This window comes from Bos javanicus, chromosome 17 (genome assembly GCF_032452875.1).
Source record: "Bos javanicus breed banteng chromosome 17, ARS-OSU_banteng_1.0, whole genome shotgun sequence".
Taxonomy (NCBI): Eukaryota; Metazoa; Chordata; class Mammalia; order Artiodactyla; family Bovidae; genus Bos; species Bos javanicus.
Window position 1 is genome coordinate 64,546,661 of NC_083884.1, and position 22,338 is coordinate 64,568,998.

The 22,338-nt window shown below is 50.1% G+C and overlaps 3 protein-coding genes across 9 annotated transcripts in view; 1 reads left to right on the top strand and 2 right to left on the bottom strand.

Moving 5' to 3' along the window:
- UNG (uracil DNA glycosylase) lies at positions 1–10,940 on the bottom strand. The gene is made up of 7 exons (XM_061385122.1): positions 10,809–10,940; positions 9,950–10,156; positions 9,160–9,255; positions 6,439–6,536; positions 5,748–5,836; positions 4,560–4,738; positions 1–1,147 (listed from the first exon to the last, which is right to left on the bottom strand). The coding sequence occupies exons 1-7, from the start codon at positions 10,938–10,940 to the stop codon at positions 1,007–1,009; spliced, it is 942 nt and encodes a 313-aa protein (XP_061241106.1). The 3' UTR covers positions 1–1,006.
- On the top strand, positions 10,921–18,449 carry ALKBH2 (alkB homolog 2, alpha-ketoglutarate dependent dioxygenase). Of its 5 annotated transcripts, none has more exons than XM_061385126.1 (4): positions 10,921–11,004; positions 13,215–13,647; positions 15,243–15,441; positions 17,098–18,449. In XM_061385126.1, exons 2-4 carry the CDS (start codon positions 13,371–13,373, stop codon positions 17,456–17,458), a joined length of 837 nt encoding a protein of 278 aa, XP_061241110.1. In that variant the 5' UTR covers positions 10,921–11,004; positions 13,215–13,370; the 3' UTR covers positions 17,459–18,449. The 5 variants fall into 5 exon arrangements, with proteins under 5 accessions (XP_061241110.1, XP_061241108.1, XP_061241111.1 ...); XM_061385124.1 differs by lacking the exon at positions 10,921–11,004 and adding an exon at positions 12,594–12,701; XM_061385123.1 differs by lacking the exon at positions 10,921–11,004 and adding an exon at positions 12,597–12,720.
- Positions 17,600–22,338, bottom strand: part of USP30 (ubiquitin specific peptidase 30) — a 23,610-nt gene continuing 18,871 nt past the window's right edge. Inside the window, exons 12-14 of one of the 3 annotated variants that reach the window (XR_009730432.1) lie at positions 20,507–20,627; positions 18,506–20,062; positions 17,600–18,416 (exon numbers count right to left, since the gene is read on the bottom strand). Coding sequence is in view for 2 of the 3 variants with exons in the window: in XM_061385119.1 (XP_061241103.1) it covers positions 19,798–20,062; positions 20,507–20,627 (386 nt within the window). In the remaining variant the exon portion in view is untranslated. Of the gene's footprint in view, positions 20,063–20,506; positions 20,628–22,338 lie in introns of all 3 variants that reach the window. The other 2 variants (XM_061385120.1, XM_061385119.1) reach the window with 2 other exon arrangements.

A 22,338-nucleotide genomic window follows, 5' to 3' on the forward strand; every position in this document is an offset into this window, starting at 1 on the left:
TGAAACTTCACAGTCTTTTATTACCAAACTCAGGCAGCTGTAAACGCAGCTGGGTTAACCCTTTAAACCCAGCTTACAGCAAAACCGTGCCATCTGGATGCAGGTGCACGCCTAATAAAGGCTGTCTCCTAAAAAAGAGGATTGAAAGTATATATACATATCCGCGCATCTTTTTAAAAAGCAAAATTCACCAGTGTCTCAGAAAAGAAAAATCCTAAAGTGATTCCAGTCAACCCCCGCCCCTCTAAATGAAGAAACAGCATTGGCAGTCTCTGGTGGCTCAAAAACTCCAACTCAGGATGTACCCAGGAAGCAAGCATTTCTTTCCTCTTAAAACGCTTTCTGCTTCATGTTCAACCTCCATAGCTTACTCCTTAGAAACACCTGAAGAAATACTGTATAAATAAGACCAAATTTGCTTTTCCCAGCTTCTATCCACTGAAAGTTCACACCAAGGATGGTTCCTTAGCAATTTTCACCTCTACTACAGGCAGGAAATCGATCCCTAATTTCTGGAAACTGGCAAAACATCCTCAGTCTTCCTGAGGGCTCCATGAAAGACCACAGATCAGACTGAAATGCCAGGGTAGGCAAAGGGGGCCTTTCTAAATAAAAACAGCATCCCCAAATCTAAAGTCTAACTTATCAGGTAAAAACAAGCAGCAGCTGGCTGTAACAGAAGGGGTTCTCTCCCTGCTCTAACCATGAAGGTGCTAACAAAGGGCAAGAGTCAGTACTCGACCTCAGGTCCCTTCCGGGAAGCCTGAGCCACAGCTGGTGTGGTCATCTCTAGCTGAATAAAGCCGCCACTCCCAGGCAGCCTGGCTCATGGCTGCTCCACTTGAAACATGATCCCTCGTGCAGGGGGCTTGAGAATCACAAGGGAGATTTTCTTCTTACTTTGACTTCATAAACAACCAATACTTCTATTTCGCAGCTTCTAGAAAACTGCTCAGAGACCCCAATCCCCAGGGTCAGTGTCACCCCCAGGATCCAGGTCACAAGGTCACAGGTCCTTCCAGTTGATGGGCTCTTTGCCGGACTTCTGCAGCAGCTCGTTGGTTTTAGAGAAATGCCTGCATCCGAAGAAGCCCCTGTACACCGACAGCGGCGAGGGGTGCGCCGTCTGCAGCACGTGGTGCCGCTTCTGAAAAAGGGGGAGACGGGTGGTGAGACCGGGGGGGCATATTTGGAGTTTTTAACCAAACCACTCTGGCATTTGCCCTTTCCATCAGCTCTGCCGCTGCGCTGTGCCAGCTCTAAATTCGCAGCGTCCGCACAGATCTGTGCGTGTGTTCATCCTCCAATGGCTGGTAGAGCCACTACCTGGGGAGGCTCCAAGAAAGCAAAAGACCCCTCCCTCTCCACCTTCTGCTGGGCACTGTGTGGGATGTGTGGGTGCCTGTGTCCTCCTTGACCCAGCAGTCCCACTGCTGAGACCGCCTCTGGTGAGGGACTCAGCGATGCACGCGTCTCCACAAAGATGCAGGGACGAGCAGGGGCGCTGCTGCGCGGCTCCTAGCCGGTGAAACCTGCCACAACCCGGTGCTACGTGTGCGGAAGACACAGTTCTGCAACGCAACCCCGCATGGCTACCAGAACAAGGTCAAGCTATACATGCTGATATAAGGAGCCCTCCAAATCTGTCACAAGTGGAGAGAGACAAGAAAGGATAAATGCATTAAATTAAAAAAAATAATAATCTTCTGGGGGTGGGGAACAGACACTAGTTGGGAGCAGACCCAAGACACTAATTATAGTAGTTCCTTTAGGGGAAGGAGCAGAAGGCATTTCCTTTCCATCCTGTACCTTCCTCTGCTGTTTCAATCATCTCACCACAAAAATGGAATCCTTAACATTTATTAAAATGTCACCTGTAGCTAACTGAGTGGGAAGATCCTGGACCATTTTTGTTTTCTTCCTAATTCTTTCCTGTATTTAACTAAAAATCACCCAACAAGTAGTTTCTGCCTCAGATGGTAAAGACTCCTCCAGGAGTGGAGGAGATCCTGGTCGATCCCTGGGTCGGGAAGACCCCCTGGAGGAGGGCAGTAGAACGGCAACCCACTCCAGTGTCCTTGCCTGGAGAATCCACGGAGAGGACCATGGCGGGCTACAGTTCACGGGGTCACAGGGAGTCAAACAAGACTAAGCAATTGACACGACACCCTGCGAATAACTATCTTTCAAGACACGGCTGCTTTCAAGGAGCTCGGTCCAGGAGGGGCTGCTGGGGAGGCCGGGCAGCCTGGATCCAGGTGCTGGCCCTGCCGTTCAGCAGTGGGGCACCCTCCAGAGAGTCGCTGACCGTCCCTAGGCCACTGTTCACCTGTGGCCTGGGAGTAACAGCAGTGACAGCTTGGCTAAGATCCCATGAAAGACAAAGCTGGGTCTTGGGCACAGAGCATCAGGAAGGGATGCAGGCCAGGCACTCAGCACAGGGCCTGGCAGGCAGGGCAGGTCCCCGTGTGCACTCCAAAGGGCAAGTCAGCAGCCAGCCTGGGCACACAGAGACCTCCACGTGCTGGACAAAGGCAGGCAGGGGAGTGGGGCGCCCACGAGAAACCCAGGTGGTTCGGGGATCTGGAGTTCAGAGGCTGAGAGGCAGGCCGAGGCCACCCCCAGACCCCAGCTGGTGACCCCAGTCAAGGCCTTCCAGGGAGAAGGCGTCTGAGCGCTCTGGGCAAGATGAGATGAGGCTGACCTGAGGCTAAGATGGGCAGGTGGGGAGGGGCTGAGAGAAGAAAGGCTGTGAATGGTTGGTGTGTCTGTGGCGGGGGAGAGGGGGAGGCGAGAAGGGGTGGGAGAAGGGGGAAGAGAGGTCTAGAACATGTGTGATTATTTACTTTCAAACTAAACCATATTTAATACTACAGATTACAGATATACTGAGTAAGGGCGCTTCTGACCACAAACCTCCCTAAGACACAGACTGGAAATGACTCCCATACACATTTTGTTACCTAGATAAGCAAGCAGACCTTACTGAGCAGTCAGTTCATTTATGCCGGGTTTTATTCCTACTATTCCCTCTTCAAAAGAAAAACATCTGAAAATATCCTGCTCATTCACGAAGAACCTTTACAGAGAAAATTAAGACGAAACTCCACTTCAGAGAAAATGGAGAGGATAAATGACATGCGAGTCCAGTCTCTGGACCTGAACTCGATGGCTGGCTTGGTACCCTCGCCCGCAGGACCACCCAGGTCTGAGCGGGATGCTCAGATCAGAGTTAGAAGCTCCACTCACAAGTGAGCGGGCAAGTGACCTCGCCTCCCTGAGCCTGTGACAAAGGGGAGTCCGTGTATCCCCCGTGCCTCGCCCTGGATGTAGCCTTTGTTAAGATTAGGTGAGTCGCTGCTTAAGAAGTGCTGGACTTGCTCCGACAGCAGGCAGGGCTTCAGCATGTCTGCACATCTCTGACACACCACCCACTGCCAGGCCGCCTTGATTTCTCCTTCACTTATTGAAGTGTCTACACTATAATTTCTCCACCCAGCTTCATTGCCCAATTCAGTGCCTCCAGCAGCCCAAGCTAAGCACCCTTCCTTGCTGCCTGCCTGCATGCCTCCCCCCGTCCCAGCCCCACAACCACCAGTCTCCAGTCTCCTTCAAACCAGCTTTACCTGCAGTCTGTGACAGGCATCTCAGAGAAACGCCAGGGCTCAGCCCAGAGGAGTGGCAGGATTGGGTGGTTTTAGGACTGGGTTAAAGGGCATGAGGGAAATGATTGGAGGATAACTTCTGGGTGGGTTTTTTTTGGTCAAGGCACACGTGGGGATTTGACTAGGGTTCGAATCCCAGGCCCCCTGCAGTGGAAGCATGGGATCTTAACTTTTTAGGATGACTTCTGGTTTTTCATCACAGTAACTGGGTATGCATGGGTGCTTCAGTAAGTTAAGTGGAAAGGGAAGGAACAAACTGAGGGAGGATGAGGGGAGGGCAGAGAATGACGAGCTGAGTTAGTGGTGTCAGGAACTGGCAACTAGAGCACTGACAGTGTTTTCACGGGGGAAGTTAAATTTGCGCTGAACTGGGACTCTTTGTGTTTTCTATATACCCTCAAACTTGCTGAAAGCAAGAGACTTACCTGACTCATCCTTTACTGCATTGTCTGTTTCATGAATGGAACCCGAGGACCTGTGTGGTTTTCCATGTATATGGCAAGTTTATGCCAGTGTTACCAACTGCATCTAAGCAGAAGTGGGCCAGCTGCTCTCCTCATTACACAACTAATCATTTTATCTAAGGTCTGTTCAGTTTTCCTTCTTGATTTTTATTTTTTGGCCTCACCATGTGACATGTGGGATCTTAGTTCCCCAATCAGGGATGGAACCCAGGCCCCCTGCATTGCGAGCAAGAGGTCTTAACCACTGGATCGCCAGCAAAGTCCCTGAGTTCTCTTCAATTTTTGACGGGAAACCTAATACTATCATAGTCATAAGGAAAAATAAGCTTCATTTTAAGAAATGGATTTTCTAGGACCACATAACTGAAATTCTTAGAATTCTCTAGCCTGGTTTAAACTATTAAAAAGACAAAAACCCCGCACAACATACCCTATCAATGGCACTGCCCTTCTTCTGAGCATAAGAGCCCCAGAGCAAGAAGACAAGGCCGTGGGCATTCTGATTGAGCCACGACACGACGGCGTCAGTGAACTGCTCCCAACCTCTCTCTTTATGAGAGTTGGCCTGATGTGCCCGGACCGTGAGGACAGCGTTGAGCAGCAAAACACCTGTGAAAACACAGCCAAAAAGCGGTTTCCAGGGAGGCTGAAACGTGGGACCTAAAACACGGCACAAACGACCATGTCCAAGAAACAAACACAGACTCACAGATAACAGAGAAGAGACGTGCGGATGCTAAGGGGAGGGATAAACTGGAAGTCGGTTAGCAAACTATTGTACACATGATGGGCAAGCAACACGGTCCTGTGCAGCACAGGAGACTCTATATCAGTATCCTGTGATAAACCAAAATGAAGAAGAATATGAGAAAGAATCTGTATAATGGAAGCATGTAGCTATACAGCAGAAATAACACGACATTGTAAAATCAACTATATATCAATAAAACTAAAAGAAAAAGAGGCTGAAATGAGTCAGCCAAAAACCCAATAATGAGCTCAGTGCATGACAAAACCAGGTAGCATCAGGGCAGGATCAGTAGGTGCCTCTGGGCGAGATTTATTTTCACCTCTACACTTTCAACATCTTCTGAGTATGCAATCATACATTATGTCCATCATGGGAAAGAACTGTTAAAATATATATATATACATATATATCCTAAGTGACATGAAATAACCTCAGAATTTAACGCAAGGAAACCAAGACATTTCGCTCAAACAATAATCTCACTGCAAGAGAACAAAGAGTAAATATTCTTTCCTTTTCTTGGGTATAGTTTATTTGTTCAGAAAGAGAAAAAGTCCCGTAGATAGGTATTAAACACATAACACAAGCCATGTATTGACGTGAGAAAAGGACCATGCTGCCTTCTGCATGGTCCAAGTGGGTAAACATGAAGTATGGATGCCAAGGAACCAATTTCTCTTTCACATTACAAATAAAACATGAGAAACACTGGCTGTAGGATGAGACACATTTCTTGACTTAAACTTAGCCATTTGACCAGAGCTCTCTAGTTCCACACGGATATCTTTTCAAAATATAAGCCGGCCAGACAGGAAAGAGAAGACTCTTGAAACCCACCCAAAGCACATCTAGCAGTGGTTAGCTTACCTTGTTTGGCCCATCCGGATAAATCTCCATGACCAGGGTGAACAAAACCATCTATGTCTGTAGACAGCTCTTTATAAATGTTTTCCAAACTGAAAACAAGTCAAAAGAAAAACAAAAACCCCACAATCTTAAGTACCATTGTGAAAGTTTAGGATCCGCCAGCACACATGCAAATTATAGCCTGCAAAGCCAGCCTTGGGGCTGCCCTTCCTTCTTTCTGACAGACACACCTGCTGAACCCCTTTACTTTGGTCACTGCTAGTGTTCAGGGAAGAGAACTTTGGAAAACACAGCAAATTAGTCCAGGATTTACCACCACCCTCAAGCGATGGTTTTAAAGTTTATATCTTTAATAAGTTTATTATATTTACAAATAATACATGAAATCCTCCAAAGCAGGGGTTCTTGACCAGAGGCGATTTCTGCACTCCGGGGGACTTCTGGAAATGTCTGAAGACACTTTTTATCATCTCATGTAGGGGGCAGTACTGCTGGCCAGGGGTGCTGCTGAGTATCTACAGGGCAGTCCCAGCCTGCACAACAAAGACCCAGCCCCAAATGTCAGCAGTGCCGAGAATGAGAAACCCTGCTCCAAAGGCGAGTGGAGGTCCCACAGACAGGCGCACCTGTAGCCTGCAAAGCACGCATCTGAAAGCAGCCACGACTGGAGCCCCCAGTACAGCCTGCCTACCTGGGTGGGGGCGGTACGGGTCTCTGAACACTGAAGCAGAGCCCATGAGCTTGATTGGGTCCGTGATATGGATCCTGTCCCAAGATGACGACCTTCACCTGTGAACACCAGACGGCGAGGATCAAACAGTGCGGCACCGGCAGTGCGAATGGACACCTGGCTGCTGCTAACTTACACGAGGGGACGCTGCGAGGGCAAAGGCAGCCCCCCGCCCGATCCCACTCAGGGTCCCCGGAAGGGAGGAGGGGGACCTGGCACTGTGGCTTTGCATTACCAAGTTCTCCTTCCCTCAGCCACCTGCTGCAACGCCCCTTCCCTTCTCCGACCCGAATGTGTGAAACAACTGGGGATCAACTTTGCTTCCATCCCCGTCGTTTTTCAAATTACAAAAGGAGTTACACCCCTGTCACAGGATGACCATCCAGAAACAGACCAAGTGGCACTCCCACCCCATGCTGACCCAACTGTTTATGAGCACCCGTCTAATGAGGGCCACTGGGCTCCACTCTAGAAACAGACCAAGTGGCCACTCCCACCCCATCTTGACCCAACTGTTTATGAGCACCCGTCTAATGGGGCCGCTGGACCCCACTCTACAGTCTCTGTGTTTCTCGTGTCATACGTTGTGACCCTCCTTTAAGTCAGTGGAGCTCAATCATTAACGGGCAGTCAGTCGGTTTCCCAATTTTTTCCTTACAAAAGACAATGAGGTAAACATCCTACTATATGCATCTTTACATACTGTTGCTGTTTTTGGCCATGCCGTGTGGCATGCGGATCTTATTAATAGTTCCCTGACCAGGGATGGAACCTGTGCCCTCTGTATTGGAAGTGAGGAGTCCTAACCACTGGATGCCAGCAAAGTCCCACTGTTGCTTTTATTTCTATGGAACAGATTCAGAAGAGTGGAGTTGCTGGTCAGAGGATAAGTGTATTTAAAATTTTCAGACATATGCCAGATAGCTTTTCGACGAATTAAAAGAAATTCCCATCCCCCACCAGCTGCATTATGAAGGTGCCTGTTCCCCTGGACAGGTACACCAAGGAGATACTGTGGGTTTGATTCCAGATCTTCTCATTAAGTGAATATGGCAATAAAACAAGTCATGTAAATGTTCTGGTTCCCAAACTGTCCAACTGCATGAGGTCAAAAAAAAAAACATAGATCGTATTACTTTATGGCTAAAAAATGCTAACCATCATTTGACAGTGAAAGCTTGCAACAAAACTTCCATTTATAAAAACCGCAGTTATCTGTGAAGTGCAATAAAACGAGGTCTGCCTGTGTCCTCTTAAGGGATGGCCCCAGAGGAGACTGAGGCCATTGTCAAGGTCGGTGTTAACATACTACTAGGCCTTTTGACGGATCCCACCCACCTCTCTTCGTACCCACACTTCTCTCAAGTTCCTTCTTAAAATCTTCTTCCACAGCTGAAGTACACTTTATCCGAGAATCCAGACTGGACCCGGCCGCTTTCATGGACCTCTCTGTCCCCCTGGTTGGTACCCACATAGGCCCTGGCATATTCTTGAAGAAACCCATCCAGCAGCAAAGCTTTCCCATTCTGGTCCTAGATAAGGGCCTTGGCAGAGCCAGGTAACATCCCAGCCCTCCAAATGCTCACGGGCAAAGAAGCCCCCAGGCCATCTGATTCTCAGAAGTTTCATGCTCTTTTCTTATTCTTTCTTTACAGTATTGCTCGCTGATATTCAAAACAGCACATATTTCGAACAAGGAGCAATCCAGCACTGAATTTAATAGGACTTAAGGGTTTTTTTAAAACTCCATAAACAAGGAGATATATTCAAAGTACTTGCTCTAAAATGAAAATTAAGAAGTTTGCTAAGTTTTAGGAGTGGCAACCTTATCATGATGGCTTCCTCAACAATTTCGCTTCTCTTTAAGACACTTATTAAGTCATGGGATTCCCACTCTCAGCTTATAAAATCAGTAAGGAGAAAGGAGAACAAAAAATAGAACACCTCCAGCGCAAGCAGATACTGAAGGTTTAGAGGAAATCCACATCACAAAGGTAGTAGGGGACAGGCTTCCTTCCGGGAGGTGCCAGAGACAGATCTAGTTGGTTTTCAAAAGACAAAAGTGAGGCGAGAGTTACCAACCGGTCCAGCTCCAAACCAGGAGAATGGGAGGTGGAGGTGAGGCTGGAAAGCAGGTGTGTCTGTATTCAGGCTCAACTGTCAACTTGCCTTGAACTATGCAAAGGCACCATCAAGCTTCTGAACAGGAGTCTGAGGCAACCAGAGCTCCCAATGAGCAGCCATTGTACACAACGAACTGAAGCAGAGAGATGTCTTTAACAGATATATTCAGGCCAGAAGTCAGCTATAAGGCAGTGTGGTCACACAGAAAGAACACTGAGCTACTAGTCAAGGTGGAGTTGCTGGGAACCAGTTGAAAGACACTTAACTGCTTCCTGCCTCAGTTTTCCCACCACCACAATAATACCTCACATGGGCATGGGGCCCATTTCAGAATTAAAAATAAAAAAACAGAAGTCATAGCACATGCACATATGCACAAACTTCTCTTTTTTTGTTGCATAAATGGCACAAAGACAGCCTGCCAAACCTCACAATTTCAGTGTTATTTCTAAATTATGAATAGTGGTTTAACGCCACTGCCCCTAATTAAGAAATGCCATTTGAATCCTACTCCCGTTTTAGTAATTTTAGTAAAATTCATCCACAACTTGTACTTACATCTCTTATGTCACACATTTGGGTCCATGTGAAGACTTGGTGAGGGGGAGGGTAAACAGTGTAATGTTTTCTTTCTTCTGCAACAAATCCCATAAGCTGATGGAAAGATAAACTAGGTTTACAAACCAAATTCTCACAGGAAAGCCTAAGAATTCAATAAGAAAGTTTCAATTGGAAGAACTATTACCTAAACCTTTTCCAAGTCTTATACCCAAATTCTGCTGGGAAAATCCGAAACAGTCTCCGCACCCCACCGACCTTTCAATTCCCTCGGGCTTTCTTTGGGCTGGGTCCAAGCTGATTGGCTCTGTGGCCCTGATTTCCCGCGGGTGCAAACCGCGCCCTCTTTTTTTTTTTTTAAACCCAGATTTTAGTCTGTGGAGTTCGTGGTTTTACTTAGCCACTCTTTCCTTGAGAGCAGACTAAGTAACTAAACGGGTTAGGAGAAGCCGTGATAGTTATCACAACATCGTAGAGCAACCACACTCCAATTAAAAAAAAAAATTAAAACCCAGCGCAGTCAAAAATAAATAAAAATAAAATTTAAAATATCAAAATAGGAGTGACTTAAAATTTTTTAATTATTTTAAAAAACTTTTAAAAGAAGCTATGATATCTCACAGCCTTTTAAAAACCTTAAACTGCAGATTGAAAACACCTTGACTGTATTTTACCCCCTGAGCATGAAAAGAACGTCGAAGGAGGGAAAGGAGGAACCACGAAAGCAATCTCGTACAGCCGTGGGCTTGGCCCGCTCTATGCACAAGATGCCCGCAGCCTCCAAGTTTACCTTTATGAAGTATGGCTTCCCGAACTCCCCGCTGAGGTGCTTCTTCCAACTCTCACCAAAACCCACCGGCACGTTACGCGCCGCGAGTCTGAGCAGCGCGGCCGCCTTGTTCCTCTGGATGCGGATCAACTGCTCCGGGCTCAGCGGCGAAGAGGGCGGCGTGCCGGGCTCCTCCGGCCCGGCCCGGGGCTTCTTGGCGGGGCTGGCCTGTAGGTAGTCCCCGCAGAGGCGGCTCAGCAGCTGCAGCGGGCCTCTCCCGGACACCCGCAGCTTCCGCCCCCAACCCAACGGCCCGGGGCAAAGGACCCCCATTCGTGGGGGTTTTAGCCCCGGGGACCCAGGGCTGATCCCGGTTAGGCACTAGCAGGCCGCGGCCCCCATTTTCGAGTTTGGTACCACAACAACGCGGGAGCAGAAGGGTTTGCTAGGAAGACTCGCGGCGCCTCGCGAGGGGTTGGCTGGGAATGGGGCTCGGGACGCCGACGCCCCGCCCCCTCGGGCCCCGCCACTGGCGTCCCCACGCTGTCTTTTCGCGGCAAAAACCTTCCCTGCCGGGGCCCACCCCTTCCCTCCTCTGATTGGAGGGCGGGCCGACCCCCTCGCCTCTGATTGGCTGTGTGGGCCCCGAGGCTCGCCCCCATTGGCTGGCCCCTCAGCATGGCCGCCGATGGGGCGCTAAGGCGGCTGTTTTGAACACGTGGAGGCGGCCCCCGTTCACCCAGTCAGCTGCACATTCCCGCAACCCCCTCGGTCCGGGTTCCTCTCGCGGGGTCCGCCGCCCTCCTCACCCTCCTCACCCTTTCGGCCTCCCTGAACCCTGGCCCCACGAGAGGTCCCCCCACCCCCAACCGCTCCTCACCGCCACATCCCCGCTCTGAGCTACGGCCGCCACGCCCCGGGTCCCCGGGTCGGCCGGCTCGGGGCTGCAGGCACTTCGCTTCCTGGCGGGGTTCGGGGAGAAGAAGGAGTAGAGCGTCTTCTGGCCGATCATCCCGAAGCCGAGGAAGAAGCCAACGCGCGCCGCCCGGGGTCCCGCAAGTTTGGCGCCAGCCGAGGTGGTCAACAGTTGGCGCCAAGCGGCCCGCGCATGCTCCAAATGGGATTCTGGGCGGGGGGCGGTGGAGGCCCCAACGCGCATGTGTGGGAGGGGCTGCGAAGAGAGAACCCTGGGGCCTAGTAGGGCTTCTAATTGTGTTTGAAAAGGGCGGAATCCCTTAGGTCTGTTCGCTTAGGTTTTGATTCTTTTATTCACTATTCTCAGCCGTCGTCCCTCTGCCTTGGGCAAGTCCCTCCACCTTTCAGCTAGAAAAAAGAACTTAAAGTCCCGCCCCATAGGGTTGCTATGGGAGTGAAATTAGCATTCAAATTAACCATACTTCAATTTTTTATTTTAATGGTTTAAAAGAAACAGTCACGGAACATCCCCAGTTTGTCCCTCCTGCGGTCTTTACACCTTGCGGGCGCTGTCCCCCTGCCTGGAAAACTTTTAAGTCTCTACTCGACACGCGTCCTCTGAAGGGTCTTCCCCTGCCCCACTTTCTAGCCTGACACTATTTATAGCTTCATCCAAAATAATCTTATTTAGGGACTTCGCTGGTGGTCCAGTGGTTAGGCCTCTGTGCTTCCACTGCAGGGGGTACAGGTTCGATCCGTCATCAGGGAAGTAGGATTCCACATGGTGCACGCCTCCCCCCCCCCCCCAAATGATCTTATTCTCTCCTTGCTTATTTCTGTCTCCAGCCGTTTTAAATTATTTTTAAAAATAACATAAAAGCCACTTTGAAAAACAGTTTGGCAATTTTGTATAAAGTAACACATACACTCACTCGTCTGTGCTTAGGATTTCCCAGCCAAGAATACTGCAGCGGGTTACCATTTCCTTCGCCAGCGGATCTTCCCCACCCAGGAATCGAACCCGCGTTTTTTATGCCTCCTGCATTGGCAGGCGAGTTCTTTACGATCTAGCGCCACCTGGGAAGCCCATTTAACACATAGACTTAACATGTGCCCCTGCAATCCCATACCTATTTACCTGAGTGAAATTAGAATCTATATTCACAGGAGAGCTTGTACATGATATATTCATGTACTATATCTGGATTTTCCCCAAACTGGAAACAACCCAAATGCCCCTCAAGTGGCAAGTGGGTGACGGAACTGTAGAGAAGATAATAAAAAACCGGCGATAATGAAAGTTGACGTTTGTTTGGAGAACAGAAGTATTGTCTCACACATCCTCTCATTATTTAATCCTCATGGCATGGGTTTTGCAGTTCCCACTGTGCAGAGGAGGCAATTCAAGTTAAGGGATTTGTAGGAACCACACAGCTTCAGTGGAGGAGACAAGTGGAAGTTACAAGGATCTGATTGCAGAATTCGTACTCCTACCTATGACAATATGCTGGTGGCCCAGCTCCCTGTCGGGACGCCAAATTAATCCCCAGGGAGAGATGCCATCAACCAGCAGCTCCCAAACGACTGGTGATCCCGCACAACTGTGAAACAAGTAACGACCCCGCACCACCGTGGTGCTTGCAATGCGCAGTGAGGGCCAACAGGTGGCGCCCGAAGACCGCCCACGGCTTTGTTTTGCAAATTTGCCTGGATTTTCTCCGGAGCGCCGCTGCAATCTACCCGGAAGCAGTTCTGTGGTCGGGGCGGGTAAACGTTTTCTCTTCCCCGCCAGCCCTTCCTAGAGTGTCTACAGGAACTGGAGTTCAGCGGGTGCTGAGATTTTTAAAGAGAACCCTCGGTACCACCACCCAACGCACGTATTACAGTTCTTATTTTCTATCAGAGTTCGGCGTGCTTGCTTATGACCACGTTTAACCGTTGTTAAACATTTAGATTCTGAATCATGTCCATTTCAAGATCCCAATACTTAATCTGTTAATACTTGTGTGGGAGGGCCTATCAGTTATCCACCCCTGTCCTTTGCAGGGTGGCAGGGGGAGAGAGAGAGAGACATGCTTTTCTGGGTGAATTTGGGCAAACCCCTGCTCCTCTCACCGTGTCACTTTCCCAGGTATAAAGTGAGGGATTGGATAGTAGTTTCCAGGTTTGCCAGTGGCATGCGAATTCCGCGGGGGCAGGGAGAGGGGTAGTTATTTCTTTAAAATTCCTATTTGGGGGGGATGGGTGGCAGGCACGTGGGTTTTGCAAGCCAGGCTGCTGATTCTGATACCAACCCGGGTGTGGGAGACCCCTGACCAGATCACCTCTGAGGGATCCTTCCAGCCTTAACCTCCTCTTTCTTCCTTTATAGGACTTGGTGTTAAACTTTTAAAATGGAACCTTAAAAATAGGAGGAATGCCCCTGTGGGACCACTTTGCAGAGTAGATTTTGGTGTTTGGGACAGACCCTGGGCAATCTCTCTTGGCTTGGCGATCAGCTCCCAGGTCTTCCTGTTGTGGAGACAAGATGGACAGATTCCTGGTAAAGGGGGCTGTTGGGAGCCTTAAGAGAAGGATGGAACAAGAGCAGACTGGAGGAGGCCCAGCAGGGTTGGCAGAAGAGGAGGGAAACAGCAAGAAAAATCCCAGGAGAGCAGCCCCAGGGAATGGAGTTGACTCAGCAGACCTCACCTGGGGGCGCATTCGAGCGGAGGGCCTGCACTGCGATTACACAATCCTGTTTGGCAAAGCTGAAGCAGACGAGATTTTCCAAGAGTTGGAGAAAGAAGTGGAATATTTTACAGGTAAGCAGGGGATGGTGGCTGGTTTGTACACACTACTGTGTGTCTGTGTTTAGAGAAATCTGAACTTAAGAGCCATAAACGGATTCCAGCACAAGCTGGAATCAAGATTGCCGGGAGAATATCAATAACCTCAGATATGCAGATAACACCACCCTTATGGCAGAAAGCGAAGAACTAAAGAGTCTCCTGATGAAAGTGGGAGTGAAAAAGCTGACTTAAAACTCGACATTCAGAAAACTAAGATCATAGCATCCAGTCCCATCACTTCATGGGAAATAGATGGGGAAACAATAGGAACAGTGAGAGACTTTAATTTTGGGGCCTCCAAAATCACTGCAGATGGTGACTGCAGCCATGAAATAAAAGACGCTTGCTCCTTGGAAGAAAAGTTATGACCAACCTAGACAGCATGTTAAAAAGCAGAGACATTACTTTGCCAACAAAGGTCTATCTAGTCAAAGCTATGGTTCTTCCAGTAGTCATGTATAGATGTGAGAGTTGGACTATAAAGAAAGCTGAGCGCCGAAGAATTGATGCTTTCGAACTGTGGTGTTGGAGAAGACTCTTGAGAGTCCCTTGGACTGCAGGGAGATCCAACCAATCCATCCTCAAGGAAATCAGTCCTGAATATTCATAGGAAGGACTGACGCTGAAGCTGAAACTCCAATACTTTGGCCACCTGATGCAAAGAACTGACTCATTGGAAAAGACCCTGATGCTGTGAAAGATTGAAGGCAGGAGGAAAAGGGGATGACAGAGGATGAGATGGTTGAATGGCATCACCGACGCGATGGACATGAGTTTGAGTAAACTCCAGGAGTTGGTGATGGACAGGGAAGCCTGGCGTGCTGCAGTCCATGGGGTTGCAAAGAGTTGGACACGACTGAGCGACTGAACTGAACTGAATAACGGATGAGTTTGTTAATTAACACATACTCATGGCACCTCTGGGCCAAGCACCTTACTGGGTGCTTGCGATACAAACTGAATAACGGGAATCGCCTGTCCGCTGAGAGCTGGGAAGTTACTAGGCAATCCCTGTGCACCAGTTCTCAGTATCAGCTGGAGGACTCAGTTGCTTGTCAGCACTCCATTGCTGGCCCCGCCCCCTGCAGTCTAGTGTCCAGAGTTTCCGGTGCTGCTGACGCTGGAACCCACACTGAGAACCACTGCAGGGTGGCAGAGCACAGGGGAGTGTAGAAACGCCCATGGGAGACCCAGCCTCCATCAAGCTCTGCATTAGCGCCGTCTCCCCTGGATGGCCACACCCCTGCATCCCCGCAGTTGGCAACATCACAGTGCTAGCATGTAAGCTCACTTCATATTGCCCCAATTGTAGTCTCTTTTTTCTGGTTCTGCTGAGCAATTAAGTTACCGTGTTTTGTTTTTGTTTTTTAATTTGGACTAGAGCTGTTTCTCTCAGTGTTGGACAAGAATCACTGCCCTCATGGGAAGGCTTTGGGTGAGCCACAATCATTGTTGAGGAGGAGGTCCTCGGCCAGAGTAATAGACGTCACTCCTGTTGCACTTTCGCTCCTGAATGCTCAGGGAGCCAGTGGAGACTTCTGAGGCCCTGCCGTCTCTCCCCTGCACAGGTGCGCTGGCCAGGGTCCAGGTGTTCGGGAAGTGGCACAGTGTCCCAAGGAAGCAGGCAACCTACGGCGACACTGGGCTGACCTACACCTTTTCAGGCCTCACTCTGTCTCCAAAGCCCTGGATCCCCATTCTGGAGCGTGTACGGGATCGTGTTTCTCTGGTGACTGGACAGACCTTCAACTTTGTGCTCATCAACAGGTGACACTCTGTCTTTACCTTTTTTTTTTTTTTTCCCCAGGAGCATGGACTGGATTTTATAAATCTTCTGTCTCTTCCAAAAGGAAGAACTTAGGATTCCCCTGCATTTTACTCATTTGTACAGCAGATAATTCTTTAGCATTCTTGGGGCCCTAGTAGTGGAACAGCACCAGCATTTCGTCTGGTTGGGGGGCTTTCCAGGTGGCTCGGTGGTAAAGAATCTGCCTGCCAATGCAGGAGATGTGGGTTTGATCCCTGGGCTGGGAAGATCCCCTGGAGGAGAGCAGGGCAAACCACTCCAGTATTCTTACCTGGAGAATCCCAGGGACCGAGGTTATGGGGTCCATGGCCTCGTAGATGTGGGATTGCAAAGTGTCAGATGTGACTGAGCACGCATGCGTGCACCTTGGCAGGGAGGGAGAGGCCGAGAGCTGATGAGTCATTGATAAATGTCTTGTAGAAAATTAAACAGGCTGATCTAAGAACATCTGAGAGGGAGGGTTTCTCAACAGCACTCGATGCTTTCAGCCAAATAATCCTCTTCTTGAGGCTGACTTCTATGGTGTCAGATGGGCAGCATCCCTGACCTCCACCGACCGGATGCCGGGAGCTCCCTGTGGATGAGAAATGGTTGCCCGCCGCATCAGCACACGGATTCTTGCATCTTCCCATATACAGAAAACACTGAACTCATTAACCTGTGACGTCTGGTTTTCTTTAATTAACAAGAATCTTTTGATGTTCCGACTACCTGGTTTTTGTTGCAAAACCCCTTTATCCTGGCTCCTGCCTTGTCTCTTTGGGGCCATCGCTCAGAGCTGCAAGACCACCTCCCGGGCGTCAGTCCTCAGTTCTGTCTGCAGAATGAAACACGGTTTTCAACTTTTAGGTTGTGCGTTTTTTTCAAGGGTCCCTTTGGAGCAACGGAATGTCTCCAGACATCGCTTGAGTGCCCCGGGGAGGGCAGAATTGCCCTGGTTGAGAATTTGGGGTTTAGGGGAAGATGGTTAGAGGAGGGGTCAGGAAAGGGTGACATTGGAGCTTATAACTCAACCAAGGGAACGTGAGCCCCACAGGCCTCTGCAGGGAGAGCAGAGGGAGTTTGGAGTGTCTGTGGAGTGGAAATCCCACTGGTGGTGCCAGAAAACAGTGTATGAGGGAAAGAGGGGTATGGGGTGAGCTCAGCTCAGAGGTGGGCAGGGGCCAGGCGAGGAATACAGATTTTATTCTAAGTTACAGAGAGAAGGCATCTTATATAAAAACGGTTTACAGATATGAATCAGGGGTACTGTAAGACGTGCTTGGCCTCTATCCACGTGTGTGGGATTTTTGTTTGTGGCCGCACCATGTGACTTATGGGATCTTAGTTCCCCAACCAGGGACCCAACCTGGGCCGAGGCAGTGGAAGCGTGGAATCCTAACCGCTGGACCGCCAGGGAATGCCCTACTGGTGGGCTGTTTGAAAGCCTGTGATCAGAGGGTTGATAACAAAGTGAAAGGCTAGCTTCACTACGTAGACCAGGGGCGGCCCTTCAGCCCCTGCACGAACCTGGGTTTGTGGCACTGTTTCCTGGCTAGCGGACGAGGAGCCCCGGTGTGGGTGGCACGTTTCCAGAGAGGACTGTACTGTGAACTCTGCTCATTTTCTCACTGCAGGTACAAAGACGGCCAGGACCACATTGGCGAGCACAGGGATGATGAGAGAGAACTGGCTCCCGGGAGCCCAATCGCCTCTGTCTCCTTTGGGGCCTGCAGAGACTTCGTCTTCCGGCATAAGGATTCCCGGGGGAAGCACCCGTCCCGGAGGCTGGAGGTGGTCAGGCTCCAGCTGGCCCATGGCAGCTTACTCATGATGAACCACCCGACCAACACTCACTGGTACCACAGTCTCCCAGTCCGAAAGAAGGTTCTGGCTCCCCGGGTCAATCTGACATTTCGGAAAATCCTGCCTACTACAAAGCGAACAACATTGTTAACAGCAAGCGCTTCTGTTGGCTCCTTCGCTCTCCACTCCTAGAGGGAGCTGCTGTTTCTTTTACCAACAGGGAACACGGAACGGGTTTCACCCAAGCGCAGGGCTTCTTACGGGTACAACGCAGAACTCAGAGAAAGAGGACATTTGTATCAGACTGGTGAATTATGAAAGAATACCAGTTGATGTTTTTCCTAACAAAATGATTCTTTTATTGCTATAATACAGCAGATACAAAAGGTACCTTAGCAAATACATAAATCAACAGTTATTATGGCATAAACTATGAGTTTGACTCGGGTTTTTGCAAAAAAAAGAAGTGACTGTAAATAACTGAATGCTAGAAATAAGATTATTTGGCTGCTAACTAACGCCTAATAATTTACAATGTGAGGAAGCAGGGGTAGAGAATGTGCCTAGAGATCATTCACATTTACAGCCGTAGCTGTGGCCCAGTCCCTGGCCTCTGACCAAAGGTCTGCTTACAACCAAACATTCAAAGGGGGCACTGTTCACACCCGGCACCTCTCTTTGATGGCAGATTTCAGAGTACGCAGCGGCAGAAGGGCAGGTGCACAAAACTACGGTTGGCCAGGCAGGTGAAGGCCACGTGACCTGGGCACGTGTTGCCCCAGGCTCGGGTATCACAGGGACGCTCCTTTCCCCATCAGAGCTGGGGTCTGCGACGAAGTCGGGAAGGGACACCTGCCGGGAGCAGAGAAGCTTCACGCTGCTCCTTTCTCCCTGATGCTCGCGGTCTGGAGAACTCTCACGGTCTGTGTCCGTAGCAGGACTTCCCAGTCCTCGGGACGCACACACACCTGGCCCAGTGGAATGGGGACTGCCCGGGCCTCCGCTGGGTTCAGCTGACACCAGGGTCTTGTCTGGGAGTGTCGCCAGCCTGCCCGCCAGGGAAGCATGGTCCTCAGCCTGACCTGGGTGACCACGATGCACCTGATTCCAAATCTTACTCTGAGGGATCAGTCTGGACTTGGTATCATTTCTTTTTTAAATAAAAAAATCTAGTTAAAACATAGATACCGCTGTGTCCTCGAAATTCCTTTGGCCCTGGGCTGCCTTCATGAGACTTACCTGAGGATGGGGGAGGGTGATCAGATGGGGCCTTCTGTATGAGGTACTGGAAACCAACACGTGTAGAATATGGATCTAGGACAGGATGATGGGACTAGGTGTCAGCCGCCATTGTGTGTTTCAAAAGTTTTCTTAAACTTCTTTCTTCCTTTTTTGTGGGATGGGATGGGCCGGACTTTGACGGCCATGGAATCGAACTCTTCACTTTACAGATGAGGAAACCGAGGTGTGGAGAGGTGGAGGCCCCGAGTGAGATCTGTGCCCTTCCTTCTGAATCCAGCTCTCGTGCGGAGGCCAGGATTGTCTGTCTGTCTGTCTGTCATGGCCCCGAGCTCCACCTGTAAACCTCAGGAGCGCCACGTGGGCAATAAATAAATAGGTGAGAGTAATGGTCCACGGTGGGTCCTGGCGTGAGAAAGGGTTTTCTACGGAGCAGGGTGGTCGTGGGTGCAGTGCAGAGGCCGCCAGGTTCTGGCTGTCCAGGCAGTTATGTATTAAGCAGTGGCCACACCTCTCAGAGTCTAGGACACGCAAGATGATGGCAGCAAGGAAGCTGGTCACTTGTCACTGGTGAAGTAGAGACAGAATTCCCCTGAGGGGCGGGTTTGGCAGATGAGCTTTCACTACATGTAAAGACTCTGAAAGGTTAGAAAAAGACGTACAAAAGGGAAGGCGGGCGTGCGCCAGGCGTCCTCTGAGCTGTCCCTCTGCTCTCCATTCGGTCACTCTGCAACAATCAGAGCTTTGCAAAAATTGTCCGTGTGACTCCCAGATGAGGTCTGTTTTCCAGAAGGGACGTGCTACAAAAGCAGTTGAGAGTGAAAGGCACTTTTTTTTTCTGTGAAATTGTTGCCTTTAATGATTTCACTAATTCATCAGTTTTCGTGGGCCTTGCTTGCTTATTAAAAAGATCTACGCTGAAGCCCTGGAGGGTCAGACAGAGTTAACTCCCCTTTAAGAACACCTGATGCATCAGAATATATTTAAAAAAAGGTGGCTTCTGGAGTCTGGTTCCTTTTAATTACCTGTATCGGGTGAGTGACAAGACACGGTCTAGACACACATGGTGCCCGGTACCACCCTGGTGCAAGCTGTGCGGGGAGGGGGTGGGGGCCTCATCTGGTGTGAATCGGGGCCGCCAGTTCCTCTGTGGAGCCTGCTCTTACACCACACCAGAAGGCCACAGGACTCTAGTGGGGCTGCTCACACACGCGCACACACGCCACACACACGCACAGACACACAGGGCTGGGACAGTGCTGGCGGCTCTCCAGCCCTGGGGCAGGGCAGGGTCATTCCTCAGACTTGTACTCCCGACCCTGTGGCTGCATCTTGGAGAGGACGCGCTCGTAGAACAGGAGGTAGGCGCTGGAGGACAGCACCTCCTGCAGGCTGGCCTTCCGGACAGTGTCGTCGGAGACCCACAGCCACTGGCTGCTGGCGGAGACAGGGTTCTTGGCCGAGGGCGGGGAGCGCCGGTAGGTCACGAAGTGTCCAGAGTGCATGTCCCCGTGGTGGACGACCACAGCCATCAGCTGGAAGAGGTATGTGGAGGAGCTGAACGGTAGGAACAAACGCCAGTGGTTTACAAATACAACGAGGAAGGTTTAGAGGCAAAAGCAAAGAGTAGAGGACCCTAGCTGGATTCAATGACAGGGGACTGATGATGGCGCAGCCTGACAGCTGGACGCTATACAATGCTTAAAACGCAGACCTCCACTGACTGGCCTGGTGGGCCGTCCAGTTCTGAGGGTGTGCGTGCATTGTGTGGTATATGCACACAAACACACACCTTTACAGAGAGGAAAACCAAGACTTAACTGGTGATCTCTGGGTGGTGTCCCAGAGACCTAATTTCTTTCTTTATACTCTGTGTACATACTTTCTTACATATGTACATGTATACACACATACCCATAATATTTATGATTTATGGACTTCATAATTCTTATTTTTAAAACAATCAGTATATGAGGCTTGTGAGTCTAAGGAGCAGCTCACCTGTAGTCAGGAACAGCTGGGAGGGGGAAAGGCATGGGGGTCGGCAGGGCGGGCAACAAAGACGGGGAGCAGGCGCCGTTCATGAAAATCTGTGTTTTGGGGCCCCCCGGGTGATTGCGAACTGCAAGAGAAAAAGGCCCGAGGCGATTAAGATGAGCAGCGGCTCTGGGTAAACAAAATGTGGTTTTTGCTTAGCTTGAGATTTAACTCCCTGATAAGGCTACAAAGGAAAAACAGATAACTTGATTTTGTACTATGTTGATTCATAAAACTTCCTACTTGTTTGTCTTCACCTGCTTTATTCCCAAACAGAAAAACTGTATCCCCCTCCCAGCCTCCTGCTCACTGTGACAGCTTTGTGGATCTTTGAAATTTCCAGGCCTGGCTGCTAAAGACACATGTCAGAGCCAAGCAGTGGCCCGCTTACTGGCCTGACCAAAACCAAGGCTTCTCAACCTTGAGGCTCTGGTCGCCCTTTGTGGGCGCTGTCCCGGTCACTTGCAGGATGCTGAGCAGCACCTCTGGCCTCCACTCACACCAGCGCCTCCTCTCCCGGCCGGCGGAGACAACCAAACACGCCACCCGCCCCAGCCTGGTGCCCCCGGGGCCAGACTCCCTGCTGAAAAGCACAGATCCCAGCCCGGTGCCCCTGGGGGCCAGACTCCCTGCTGAAAAGCACTGATCCAAACATTCTCTTTTCTCCAAATGTCAGCTTCTGAGGAGCGGCAGTCGGCAGGCGGAGACAGCAGGGATGTGTTCACGGGTGCAGATGAGATAATTAAAGAGATGTTTACATCTCTTCTCCTTTCAAGTATCATATTTGGGGGCCTTTAATACCGACCAGCTACACTGTTGGCCTCTTTAACCACCACATTCTGAACACTAGCAGACCTGCGCCCCTACCTGGGAGAGGAGAAAGTGAGGCCAAGAGGCCCTTGATTTAAAACTGGGCCCTCTTCCCACCCTGCTGCTCTACTCTCAAAGTTAATCTGTGGATCTGCTGAGAAAGGACAAAGCTCCGTCCCCCTGTGAGTGATGTCCTGCCAGGCCACGCTGCTACTGCTGCTAAGTCACTTCAGTCGTGTCCGACTCTGTGCGACCCCATAGACGGCAGCCCACCAGGCCTCCCCGTCCCTGGGATTCTCTAGGCAAGAACACTGGAGTGGGTTGCCATTTCCTTTTCCAATGCATGAAAGTGAAAAGTGAAAGTGAAGTTGCTTAGTCGTGTCCGACTCTAGTGACCCCATGGACTGCAGCCTACCAGGCTCCTCCGTCCATGGGATTTTCCAGGCAAGAGTACTGGAGTGGGGTGCCATTGCCTTCTCCGCCAGGCCACGCAGCTGGATGTAAAAACGAATAACAGTATTGAGGGGGCGGAGACTTCCCTGGTGGTCCAGTGGCTAAGACTGTGCTCCCAGTGCAGGGGGCCCAGCTTTGACCCCTGGTCAGGGAACTAGGTCCCACATGCCACAACTAAGACCTGGTAGGCCAAATAAATAAATAAAAATAAATATTAAAAAAAAAAAGAATAAAAGTAGTGAGGGGCACTAGGTGGGGAAAGGCCAGGGTGCAGGGAAGACAGTACTGGCTTGACTAGGAGCAGCAAACGAGGTGGGCGGTTGTGGAGGGAGAGTGGAACAGGACAGGATGTTCAGGCTTGGAGCCTTTAAAGTCAGTGGGTTTTCCCTCATTAATGAAGAACTAAACACATTACATACAAGACCTTTACAAAACTGCCCCACACTCCATTCCAGTTCCAGATGCCCCGTCTGGCACTCAGCCTCTGGAAGCCTTGGTTCTCTCTTCAGTGAGACTGAAGGTGATAACAGCTA

Coding starts and splice junctions, on each gene's coding strand:
- ALKBH2 (XM_061385126.1), top strand. CDS start 13,371: ATGGACAGATTCCTGGTAAAGGGGGCTGTTGGGAGCCTTAAGAGAAGG. Junction 13,648..15,242: donor AGAAGTGGAATATTTTACAG/GTAAGCAGGGGA, acceptor TCCCCTGCACAG/GTGCGCTGGCCAGGGTCCAG. Junction 15,442..17,097: donor AACTTTGTGCTCATCAACAG/GTGACACTCTGT, acceptor TTCTCACTGCAG/GTACAAAGACGGCCAGGACC.
- UNG (XM_061385122.1), bottom strand. CDS start 10,940: ATGATCGGCCAGAAGACGCTCTACTCCTTCTTCTCCCCGAACCCCGCC. Junction 10,157..10,808: donor CTCAGAGCGGGGATGTGGCG/GTGAGGAGCGGT, acceptor GACTACCTACAG/GCCAGCCCCGCCAAGAAGCC. Junction 9,256..9,949: donor GGAAGCCATACTTCATAAAG/GTAAACTTGGAG, acceptor TCTTTCCATCAG/CTTATGGGATTTGTTGCAGA.